The sequence below is a fragment of the Myotis myotis genome, unplaced genomic scaffold (genome assembly GCF_014108235.1).
Source record: "Myotis myotis isolate mMyoMyo1 unplaced genomic scaffold, mMyoMyo1.p scaffold_m19_p_10, whole genome shotgun sequence".
In the NCBI taxonomy this organism is placed as follows: domain Eukaryota; kingdom Metazoa; phylum Chordata; class Mammalia; order Chiroptera; family Vespertilionidae; genus Myotis; species Myotis myotis.
The window spans coordinates 35,411,418-35,424,098 of record NW_023416314.1 but is presented as its reverse complement, the minus strand read 5'-3'; the positions used below and the strand labels follow the sequence as shown (position 1 = coordinate 35,424,098).

Here is a 12,681-nt window from a genome sequence, read left to right as displayed (position 1 = left end):
TAATGCTAAATATAAGCTGCTATCTACCCTATCTTCACTGGGTGTTATTCACTGCTAGGGAGCTCTGCAACTATGATCTAACGTGAATAATATTCCTCACAACACCCCTACCGTCAGTGCCACCGTCTTTGTTTTATAGGCTGGCAGAGCTAGGTCCCATCACAGAGTAAGCGAGCAGCAGGGCCAGAGCAGAACCTCGCTGTGTCGGACCCCAGGGCTCAGGCCTCTCTGCTCTTTCCTTTCCTGCTCTGCCTCTTTCCTCTATCACTGCCCAGCCTGTGGCTCCACCCCCGGCAGGCCTCACACACCACAATGAGGAGGAGCTGTAAGTACTCTCAAAGCACTGCATCAACATTTCCCAGGACAGTGAGAGCACAAGGCAACACTGTTTTGCAGCGGGGCCTGCTAGTACTGCCATGATGGTGGACCTCCACTTCCAGGAAGCCCTCAGGCTGTCTGGCAGGCTGTTCTGTGGTGTTTAGGAACCCAGGGCTGACTGGGAGAAACTGAGGGGTATGTAAGTCCCTCAGAGCAGCCTCATTTCTGCCCAGGGAGGTGGCCTCAGGGCACGTTGAGAGGCACACAGGCCCTGGGGTCAGACAGGTGTCAGCTCCATCATTCACTGGCCCTCGGGCAGGAGAGCTGGTCTCAGATCTCAAGGAGCATGACTAAACTGGGATGATCACTCTCCTTGTAGAAGCTAAAGTGTAACTTGGGTCATGCCACTTCTCTGCTCAACCCTCCAATGGCTCCACGAGAATAAAACCATGGTTCTTACCAGGGCCCACAAGATCTTGCACAATCTGACCTCCTGCTACCTCTCTGACTTCATTTTCTGTGCTACACATACCCCAGCCTCCTCGCTGTCACTGCAGCAAGCTAACCCTTGCTGTCATTTGCCCGAATTGCCTTTCACCAGATATCGGCCTGGATCATTCCCTCCCATCCAACCCTAACCATAACCTAGAGGACTCCCAGCTTAAGGCTCCTGCTAAATTTCCTGTCCATCCCCACCCTCCTCTTCCCCAGCACCCCCTGGCTGCCTGCACTGCTTTAGTTTTCCTCACAGGATCAGACACACACAACGCACATGCTTATTGTGTTTTTTCCCTAATGCAATTTAAGTTCCATGAGGATAGAAATCTTATCTGCCTCGTTCTCTGCCCGTGTGCCCAGAGCCTGGAAGGATGGATGCCTGTAACATGGCAGTAGGCACTCAGTAAATACTCGCTGAAAACTGAATGGTGGGGTGGGAAAAGGGCAGCGCTCCTGGCGTATTGCAGGCACGCAGTTGGTATTTAATCCAGAGTGGCACAGGTGATGTATTATTACTGCCTCCAACCCCTCATTTCAAGAGGGAATTTCCAGTCTTTCTATAGTCCATATGCCAAGTGTCAGCAGGCCCTCACTGCCCCTGCCCAGAGGGCCCAGGGCTGGGCTCTGGCTGCCTCCCTGCGGCTGAGGCGGGCTGCATGGCATCTCCCAGCAAACATCTTGAGTCCGGCCTGCATCACTCTTCTAGGATGATGTTCTCAGTGAGTCAAAGCTATCCCATAAAACCCACCACAAACAAACAAATATATTCAGAGAAAAGAAGATCAAAATGTTAACAGTGGGGATTTTGTAGTGTCTGGATTGAGTGCTTTTTATTTTACTTTTATATTTTAAAAAGAAACCGTTATTTTAAAAAGAGAGAGAACAACTATGTTAAAAGTACAAGTCTGTCAGGACAAGCGAAGAGGCAGTGTAACAGAACGAGGGGTCCTAGAGTGCTGGAGTGTCAGGTTTCCCGAAAGAGCTCCCACACTCACTTGCTAAACCGCTGCCTATTCAGAATGCTACTGCTGCCTTAAAATAACCGTACCCTGTACATTTCAAACTTAGTTCTGGGTCAGATTAGGAGGCCTCATTTGATTGATGATGAAACCGAGGCCCAGAGAGACACGTGTCCTGTTGTCATACACAAAGCCAATCAGTGGCAGACTGAAACTAAAACCCAGGTGTCCTGACTCCCAGCTTAAGGCTTCCCATTACATTTTCTGCCCATCTCCATCTCTAAAGTGGGGACGACAATAAGACTGCCTACCTGTGCAGAAAAGAGTCAAGATAGCGGTCCTGACTGCTCTCTTTTCAAAGGCTTGCTTATAAGGTTGGCCCTTGGCTGGTGTCTAGAAACTTAGGTTCCAGGAAGGTTCCTGCCATTAACAGATAAGAGTGGCTGACTCACCGTGCCTGCACTATTTGTGCAAAAAATACGGTTTATGCTGTGCTGAACACATGCTCTTCTTCTGGGAGTCTGGAATTTGGGTACTTGCCAGGCAGAAGTGCCTATGGGACCAGCCCCAGTGGAAATCCTGGGCACTGGGTCTCTAATGAGCTTCCTTGTTTGGAAGCACCCAGAAGGGCCCTATGAGGATCTGCTATGATTGTTACATGATGGCCATGCAGAGGGAGCCACACTGTCCTGTTAGCCCCCAGCACTCCCCGAGTCAGAGCATTACCCCGAGTGCCATCTTCATTCATTCACCACAGGTTTGCCTCCCTCCCTCACTGGCCTATGAGCTTCCTATATGGCCTCTGTGTCTTATGCATGTCTGTGACTGAATCACCACCTGGCAGGGATGACTATCCATCCCAACTCCTTGCAATGATCAGGGGTTGGCCTGGTCCACCAGAAGTTCCTTTGTGCCATTCTGGGAACCATACCAGGGCTGCAATGGAGACCATGAGGATGGCCTCCCATCCCTGAGGGTGGGAAGGGCTGTTCCTCAAACTGAGTATGACCCTACAATTTGGGACCCAGGCTCCCAAATCAGGCCCGAGATCAGATGAACTAGAGCTGAAGTCTGGCAGCCCTCTGCTCTGGCTTCCCCTTCATCCGACAAGAGCCTGACGGGTTATTAATCAGATAGTCCCTGGGAAATCAATTAAGTGTCTGCTGCTGCAGAGTGTGAAGGAAGTGGGTCAGGGTTTCGGGGACCCTGAACACATGGCTTCCACCAGAATGGACTACAGATGCTCCTGCAGGCCTTGAAGAAACATCTGACCCGGCTATATGGAGAACTGGTCGGCCTGGTTTCCTCCCTCGGGGACTCAGTTACCCTTGGGGAGGGCCATAGTCACAGAAGGAGCGGAGAAAGGAATGGGTCAACCAAGTCCTTGCACTCTCCTTTGTCCCACTGCTAGCCTTTCTTTTCCTGCCAGCTTGAAATGTAAATCCCTTCTGGTCATCCTACCAGCTGTGGTGGTATTTTCTTAGCTATTTATTTTAGTCGCTCAACATAGACTCCATTTGACAATTGGGGAAAAGTCCGTGACTGTTTCTTGGCATCGGAAGGCTCCCTGTTCTGGTGGGGCTCGGCAAGGCTGCTTAGGACAACTCTCTCAGACAGGCCCTGCTCAATGGGCGCCTCAGCCTCTGTTCAGGCTGTGCCTCTCAGGCCCTCCCTACCTCCCCAGCTGCCCCTGGGGGCTCCTGCTTGCTCTCCAACTCTTGGTCACACAACATCAGGTCCACTGGGAAGTCTTCCCTTTGTTCCACTCAAGTCTCAGGTGAGTATATTTATTCATTCTGTTCCATCATTCTCTTAGTTCACCTGTGAATTTATCTTTATCAAGCACCCATCCAGATGCAAGCCCTGTGTTGTGAGCTGGGGATCCCAAGGCAATGAAAACACACGTCCTCTGTGCTTACCTCTATCATAGCACGTATCCTACCGCAAGTGTCTGTTCTATGACATGTCTTACCTGTTATGCACACAGTGAGCATTTGGTGAATATTTTCCTGAATAAAAAAGCACCGCATAATAAATAGTTGAGCACATACTGTGTGCTAAGACATTTTCAGACATCACCTTATGTATCTGCTACTACAGCCTTGTGAAGCATGATGGTAGATTGGATTAAAAGTGTCTAAAAATTCTTGGGCACATCTCCCTTTTGAGAAGTGAGGCCTGCTGTCGCTCCCCTTGAAGCTGGCTGGCCTGAGACTGCTTTGACCAACAGAATATGGCCACGCCTTAGAAGGATCAATGGTTTCTGTCTCAGCACCATGGAGCCCTGAGCCACTGAGTATAAAGTACAGCTCCAGGCTGGGAAGACGTGTGGAGAGGCCCTGAGACCACAATAAAGGGAAAGGGGTCCCACTGAGTGCAGCTTTCTAGCTGTCTCCCCCAAGGTGTCGTGTCAGGCATGTGAGTGAAGCCTTTTTGGGTCTTTCAGACTAGCCCACTGACAGCTAAATGCCACTGATTGACCTCAGTCAGTTGATGCCACATGCAGCAGACAACTAGCCCAGCTGCGCCCTTCCTGAAATCCTGACTCTCACTGTGAAGTATAATACTAGTAAACTGGCGGTTTTTTAAGCCACTAAGTTTTGGAGTCATTTTTTATGCAGCAACAGACAATAGGAACAGGAAGTTACTCATATTTCCTCCCTTTTTTTAAGGGAACAATTTAAGGTCTAAGTTCATAGCTAGTGAGCATTGGGGTAGGAGTTTGAGCATAGGTTGTGTCTGACCCTAAAACCCGAGCTTTGGACAACTTGCTACATTAGGACCAAACTTACTTCTCTGAAGTCGAGAAGAGGTACAACCTACTATTTCCTCTCAACTCATATTTTTCAAGTGACTTTTTCTTCAGTGTTGACATGGGAAGCAGACACATATGGAGGAAAAGAGGGAAATAGCTTTTAGAGTATGTCTTTAATGCTAGACACTGAGTTATGTGCTTCTCACATTTATTTCCTTCTAACCTGGGAGGCATGCATTCTTATCCCAATTTACAGATGGAGAAATCAGGTTTGGGGATGCATAGAACTTGCCCAGCTAGTAAGTGGTAAAGCCAAGATAGGAATCCCAGATGGCCTCCTTCCCTCTGACTCTAAAGCCCATATTCTTCCTACCTCACCATGATGGTCAAAATTAGTTGTGATTCTATCTGCCAGACTCGACACTGAGCCTTCTTAAACTGTACCCTGTTGGTTTTGTGCCATCAACCAGTGAAGGTCAGTATGGAGGTCCAGAATTCTGATTGTGTTATCCATTATATTAGGTACCTCTCCCCATTTTAGGCCATCTTTAGAGGCACGGAGGGTCACAGAGGAAGTATATCTCAAACATTTCATCTGGGTTTCAAGAATAAGTAGGACTTGGCTGGACCAAGCAGTGAAGAGGAGGGAAACTCTGGGGAAAGGGTTGTGCAAGAGCATGTGCAAAGGCACTGAGGCATGAAGGGGATGAGATATTGGGGAAGGTTGATAAATACACATGTATGTACACTTACTAGTATATACACATCATATAGTGAATATTATATATACTAGCATATAATTATGATATGCTTAAGTACAGAGATATATAAAATGGTGTACATTAGTATATGACAGCATGTTAACAATGGTTATCATTTGGTGATAGATCTGAGTGATCTTCTTTTCTTGCTTATTTTCATTTCCTAACTATTCTCCACCACATTTATTACTTGAACAATACAATATAAGGAAAAAAGAAATCAAGGTTCCATGTGGTTTGAGCAATGGATGTGGAAAGATGGAAGGTCAGAAAAGCAGGTGAGGACTGGCTGGCAAAGCAAGAGAGGTAAGCTGGGTCCACCTTCGCATCTCAAACCAACTTTGTGCATCAGGAAAACATCCCTGCAGCTTGTCTTCTACGTTCTGTTCCCTTGAAAAACCTGAAGAACCACCTAATTGGATCCTAAGTGATAAAAATGAGCATCTAAGCCAAGGGAGTGGCTGCCATGTTCCGTGCAGAAAATCAGAACCATTGATTATTTGCTGGCTTCTTTCAGCCACGCAGTCATTCAATAAGCACGTTGGAAATAATAGAGATCTGATTAAGCTATTTGGATGGGATGACATATAATAATCGCCCCCAGTCACTGATGATGGCAAAGGAGGCACAGAGGGATACGTCACACATGATTTTAAAGGCTGTCAATAAAAACAATGGTAATTAAGAGACTGGAGGTGGGGCAGGTGGGGCTGTCTCTCTGGGAAATTTGCTTTTGGGGAAATGATTGCATAGGAGTAAAGTGGTGTAAAAGGACATTGATTTTCTCTCACTGAACCCCACAGGCTCAGCATGCAAATATCACAATCATGTTCCAGGCAGAGTCAGAGGGTACACTTTCCAATATATATTAATTTCCCTTCGTTAAATGCAGAATGATTTTGTCCTCTCCACTGATATGGGGCAGGAGTATGAGGTGACAGGATCTATGTTGCCCACTACTTTGAGAAATAGGGTAGAGGGTTAAGGGGTGCCAGCCTGGGACACTTCATCTCCAGTTTAGAGATGGGCCAGGTCCCCCAAAGTCCACACTGCTTGTCTCAGAGGGGTAGGAGTATGGGTAAACCTCATTTTGGTCTTGGTATCTCTCTGTGTTTTCTCCAGGGAGTTTTTGTTGCTTTCATAATCATAAGAAAATTTCAATTTTGGAAAAAGAGTGGCTAATCAGGGGGAAGGAGGCTAGCTACTGAGTCTCTGAGCTGAAGGAAGCATTGCACAGGGCTGGAGAGTTGGCAGGTCCAGGCCAGGAGAGACCTGAAGATGGTGGCTGGGGTCTAGGGAGATAGCACTGCACACAGAGTCAGGCAACTGGGTTCAAATCTTAGCTGTGCATCAACTGCCTCTGTGGCCTGAGCTAGTCACTGACCCTCCTGAGTATAAAGGGGCCAGCAGGAGAGGGGAGTTGGCGGAGGGGAGCAGAAGAGGGGGCAGAACATTCACTCAACACCCACCACAGGCCAGGCAGGCCCCATACCAGGCATAGGGGCACCATATCATAGTAGGGAAGGGAGGAAGTGTGGACCCAATCACGGACTGACAGCCTGATCCTACCACATACCTGTGCTGGACACCTTCACACATCTCTTACAATGGCCCGCTCCAGCCAGTACGTCCCCATTGTGTAGACAAGTAAGGCCCAGAGGGTATAGCAACTTAACCAAGGTCATACCTTTAGCAAGTGGCAGGCTAGCCCTGGACCTGGGGGCTGTTTGATTCTCAAGTCCATGCTCTTTCTGCCCTACTTCCATCTCTGGCAGCCATAGAGCCACATCTCTAGGCTGCATACCTGACCCCAGCTTTCTGAGTCCATGGGGTCTCAACCAGGCTGCCCTCTGGCCACCCGCCACCCCTGTGCCTCAGCGCCCCAGCGCCAGCCCCCCACCACCATACCTGGTCTCCAGGGGGATGTTGCTGTTGAGCAGCCAGTTGTCCTGGGCGTGGGCCGGCTCCTGTGCGCCGCTGGCTGGGGGCTCTCCGGAGAGCGAGTGGTCTGTAGGGGCCGGGCTGGGGTTGCTCCTTGGAGTGAAGTTGCCCCGGTTCAGGGAGTTGATGGAGGCCGCGTGGTGCTGGTTGGGGGTGTGGGCGTGCGAGAGTGGAGGCGGTGGCGTCCGGAGCCGCGAGTGGTTCTGCAGGCCGCCCGGATGATCTAGGGCACAAACACGCGTGGTCAGGGGACAGCTGCTTGTGTTTCCCTCCTTTCCCCTCAACCCCCGTATTCATATGTTGAAGTCTCAAGTGCGAATATGATGCCATTTGGTAGTGGGGTCTTTGGGAGGTAATGAGGTTTAGATGAGGACATGAGATTCCTGCCCTTCTAAGAAGAGGCCAGAGAATTGGCTCTGTCTCCCCCCACCACGTGAGGATACAGCAAGAAGGCGGCTGTCTACAAACTAGGAAGAGGGCTCCACCAAACAGAATCTACCAGCACCTTGATCTTTGACCTCCCAGCCGCCAGAACTGTGAGAGAGAAGTATCTGTTGCTTAAACCACCACTCTGAGGCACTATGTCATAGCCACCCATGCTAAGATGGAAATTGGTACCGAGAGGAGTGATACGCTGACAAATACCTAAAAGTGTGAAAGCAGTTTGGGACTGGGTAATGGGGAAAATGTGGAAGAGTTCTGAGATGCCTGCTAGGAAAACTTATATTTCCATAAAGGGACTATTAAGGAGATTCTGGTGAGAGCTCAGATAAAGAAGAGAGCAGTAGAAAAAACTCCCATCTTTTTGGGGAATAGATAAAAATTTATGTACAAAATGTTGGTAGAAATATAGGCATGAAGGAGAATTCTATTGAGGTCTCAGGCAGAAATGAGGATCATGTTATCAGACAATGGAGAGAAGGGGATCCTTTTTATGAAGTGGCAAATGCTTGGCTGAACTGTTTATGTTCTAGTGTTTTGTGGAAGTAGAAGTCCTGAGCAATGAAATGGGATATTTAGCTGAGGAGACTTGTAAGCCAAGTGTTGGGGTGGCTTGGTCCCTTCCGACTGCTTATAGTAAAATACAAGGAGAGAGAAATGAGTGAAAGACAGAATTGATAAGCAAAAAGAAACCATAACTTTAAGACTTGAAAACTTTTCAGCCTGTCCATATTGAAAAAAAAAATGAGAAAGCATATATGGAAGAGAACGCTAAGGTGGTGGCTGATTGACCATTTGATCATTAGATTAATATAGGTTAAAATCAAGGACCTAAACAGCTGTCCCAGAAGGAGTATTGCTAGTGTGAACTGAAGGGGAAGGAGAGAGGGTGAAGGGTAACTGCTGGACTTCTTAGATTCTACAGGACAGGACTATAGATCTATTAGGCTGCAAACTCACACTATTTCTTTAAAAAGAAAAGGGAAGACTAGCCTGAAGCTGATTCAGAGAGCATCAGGGCCACTGCCTCAGTTTCAACAGGCCTAAGACTAAGATCACTTTTGTCACTTAATCTCCTCGAGCCTCTGTTTTCAAATGGGGAGGAGCTTATTAAGGGACTCAGAGCTACAGTGATAGCAAACCAGGCAACTGATGGGAAGGAAATATTTCTGAAGTTCACAGTGTACAATGCATTCCTCTTCATTAGTTACCCATGAGAATCATAGAGGAGACAGGATAAGGGAGTACAGAACCTGGACCAGGCGCTGTGGTATCCTAAAGGCTGTGCTCTTCCTTGGCCCAGAAGACCGCTTTCCGGAAACTGCCAAGCTCAGTTAAGTATGAGGCTATCACTGTTATGGCTATTTTTAGTGGAAGATGCATCACTCTCTGCTTTTTAGGTAACCCAATCTTTTATGCTAATGCTAACCCAATGCCAACTCAATCTTTTAAGCATAATGCTAATGCTAACCCAATCTTTTAAGTAAGTCTGGTGGGAGTGGGGGAGAGGGCAGGGACAGAAAAAAGAGAACTGGAGACGGATCTGAGCGATCACTTTTTTCGTATAAACTGTTACCTTCAGGATAAGGCCCACTCGAGGTCTACCAAGTCCTTCAGAGTTTGATCCACACCTGTCATTCCAGCCTCATCTCTCATAAGATCCTTCCCTGTACCCTCCACTCCAGCCACACTTTTCCACAGAGGACAAGGGATTTGCTGAGGCAGCTCAGTGGCCAAAACCTCAACACCAATGAGGAAGGTACCCAGGATGTGCCACGTTGTTGTGGTACTTGACCAGGAGGGCGCCTGCGGGCGGCCCCTTGATGGGAGGGGAGAGAACCTGGGAGCCAGCAGAACAGGCAGAGGGGCCCAAGCAGAGAACAGACAGCCTTAGACGAGGCAGAAGGCAGGAATGTGCAGGGTCATTTATTTCTGTCTAGCTGTCCTCAGGCAACACTTTAATGGAGGCATTTGGAGCCTGGGACAGAAGCCAACACCAGAAGTGGCCTCCTGGGATGATTGAGTGTCCCCCTACCCATGGCCCTTCAGGCTGTAGGCTGTAGTCCAGTGTGCCTAGCAGTGAGAGGGACTGCACCAATACCATCCAGTGGTCATCAGAGTCCAGCAGACAAGAGTGACCTAGTCCTTACTCCTGGCCCCATACTAGGAGCCAACCTCCTCATGACATTTTACCTAATTGATATTCATAGTCACTTCTATGTGTATTTTCATAGCCTTAACTTTCCTAATGGTCACAACAACCCCTAGGGGGCAATATTATTATCATTCCCATTTTATAGATGAGGAAGCTGAGGTTTACAAAACTAGTGAATGGTCCTTACTAATCCAAAGCTTGAATCCTGCCTACCAAACCGTGCTGCCTTTGCAGAAAATACAGACATCTTCTCGACCATCTTAATCCATGGCCAAATGTAGGAAAAGACCCTCAGTGCAGACAGCAAGCGTGGAAGATCTGGTTCAGGTCGGGGCTGCCTGCAAGCCTACAGACTTCTGCTTTGTGACTAAGTGGAAAGGCTCTGGCTTGATAACTATTTGTAAGCACTGCCAACAGTCCTAAAATGATGCATTTTAACTGTAAGACCACTGGTCACAGATATAAAAATCAAATTCTAAAAGGAAATTCTCCTATGGGGACAGGAAACATCCTGGTCCAAATCCTCCTCTTTTTTTTTTTTTGAAGCTCAGCTCAATTGCCACCGCCTCCGGAAAGCCTTCTTTGGTTTATCCTCCCTAAAGTTATTTTTTCCTCCATTGAATGCTGACAGCAGGTAACCTGCTTCGCTCACCTTTCCCTTCTCCCTCTGAGCTTGCTTACTCTGGTGGTTTTAAAAAGTCCTGTCCCTTCTGTGCTGGTGATCACAGGTCCTAGATCTGGGCGGATGCTCCAGATGGGTTTACTGAGTGATGGCTCGTGTGAGTGGCCTGGACAGTCTGTCCAGGAGGGTAAGGCTGGCATAGAGGATATTTGTTTGCAAAAAAAAAAAAAATGACAGACCACCATGGGCTCTCTAGGTGGTGGACCCACGCAGGCCTTTACTTACTTGCCTGGAGCCAGAGTTGCAGATGCTTCAGCTGGGTTCTGCTTCCCTTCCCTCACCCCTCCCACTGTGAGAATGCTTGGAAAGGGGACCTTGATGCTTTCCTGCTTCCCAAGGGAAAGGCTCTGTGTTTTGGGCCTCAACTCAGCAATGCAAGCTCACTCAACCGCCCCTCCCCTCAAAAAAAAAAAAAATACACGACTTTCTGAAGGAGCAAATCTTTCCTTTGGTCTAACTGGAGTCTCCTATGGCCAGGAGGGAAGGCTAGTGAGGGCCTTCATTTTTCCCCTTCTTCCTCCCCAGTTTACACTTCCATCTCTGGAGGGACACTCAGAACCAGTTCCCGCATTCAGCACGTGCCGAGTGCCTGTTCTGTGCCAGGTCCTGTAAACTGGGAGTTGGGAATACAACAGTGAGAGAATGAGACAGAGATGGCCTGAAATAGGAGCTCTCTTCTGCTTTCTACTCACTAGCTGGGTGGCCCCCAATAACTCACTCAACTCCCTGGTCTCCGGTCTGCGTGCCTGTGAAAGGGTGCACACATTCCCATGTCACCACTTTCTAGATGATGGAAAGCGATATCCTTTGCTCAAGTGCCAAATGCACAGTGGGCTGCTGTGCCCTGAGGGAAAGGACCCATGTGCCACTCATCTCTATATTCCCAGCAAATATTTGCAGAATATGGGGAGGGGACAGCCAGTGAGGTAGATGGACTTCTTGCCTGGACAAGCAATGGCTTCTCTCCTGCTCCCTGAGAGTAAGCGTTGTACATCGCAAAGCTGCGCTTTAAATTCCAATTTATATCCTCTTCTCGCAGATTTGGCACCAAGTGTATCTCTGAATCAAGCCCCAATATGAGTCGTTTCACTGTTACATTGCACACCTGTCAGTAAAGGCCACTTGCTTATCTGAGTTTTACATGCCTGGTTTTCCAGGAATGTGTTTTTTTCCCTCTACAAGTTGTTGAATATATTTAGTTGCTTGTTCCCTCCAACACTGCAGACATTTTTCCTTTTAGATGCACAAAATCCTAAAGACCGAATCCTCCAGGCTGTTTCCCTGAACCAAGATCATAGTGAGGTTTCTTCAGAGCACTGGGCAGAGCAGCAGGTAATAAAAAGGGATAGCGTGGAGGCCTGGGCACCTGGTGGCAGATAATCCCTGTTCAGGTTTTGATTCTGACACTTATGAGCTGTGTGACCTTGATCAAGTTACTTAACTTCTCTGGCGCTTCAGTTTTCCTATCACTATATGGAGATAATGGCCACCTTGCAGGATTGTCATGAGAATGCATGTAAAGTGCTTAGCACAGTGCCTGCATACAAGCATTTTAAAAAAATGCTAACTATGTATTCCACAGTTATGATAAAGTCATGCTGATTGAGTAAGTTGCAAAGCGCTTAAATCGTCACCCTGATGGTCACTCTATGGCTTTTACAACAGGGGCTCCAAAGCAAGAACCCTTGAAAGGGAAATAGCAGGGAAATGTCTAACAGAAACATGGTCCTCTCTTACGACAGTTGAATCCACTCTGGGCAGCTGCTAGCTTCCAGGAGCCCTGGTCTCAGGAAGGTGCCTATAGCGCAACATGCAGACTAGAAGCCAAGAGAACGTCTGCAGCCTGACACTCAGGACTGAACATAGGGGGGCTCTGTGTCCTCAAAGATGGGGGCCCCTTTCTGCATTAGATAAGCACATCAGAGCACACGGGGGTGCGGCTCTGTCCTGGGTTCAAGGTGTAACCCAGGGAGAAGGCCCATGAGGCGGTTCAGTCAATCAGCAAAATTAAACAGCTCTCCACCGTGTGCAGGGACTGGGTGAGTTTTAAGGTGAAGATGAGTCCTAACCTTGACAAATTGCCAGTGTTTACAGAGCAAATGTTCAGCCTTGCTCTGTCTGACCAGCTGCATGATTTGGGGAAAGTCACTGAAGTTCTCAGAATCTCTAAT

The 12,681-nt window shown here is 48.1% G+C and overlaps 1 protein-coding gene across 1 annotated transcript in view; it reads right to left on the bottom strand.

The window, feature by feature from the left end:
* Nucleotides 1-12,681, bottom strand: part of TENM4 (teneurin transmembrane protein 4) — a 734,586-nt gene that overhangs the window by 228,418 nt on the left and 493,487 nt on the right. Inside the window, exon 6 of the mRNA XM_036324847.1 lies at nt 7,200-7,455. Coding sequence (XP_036180740.1) covers nt 7,200-7,455 — 256 coding nt within the window. The remainder of the gene's footprint in view (nt 1-7,199; nt 7,456-12,681) is intronic.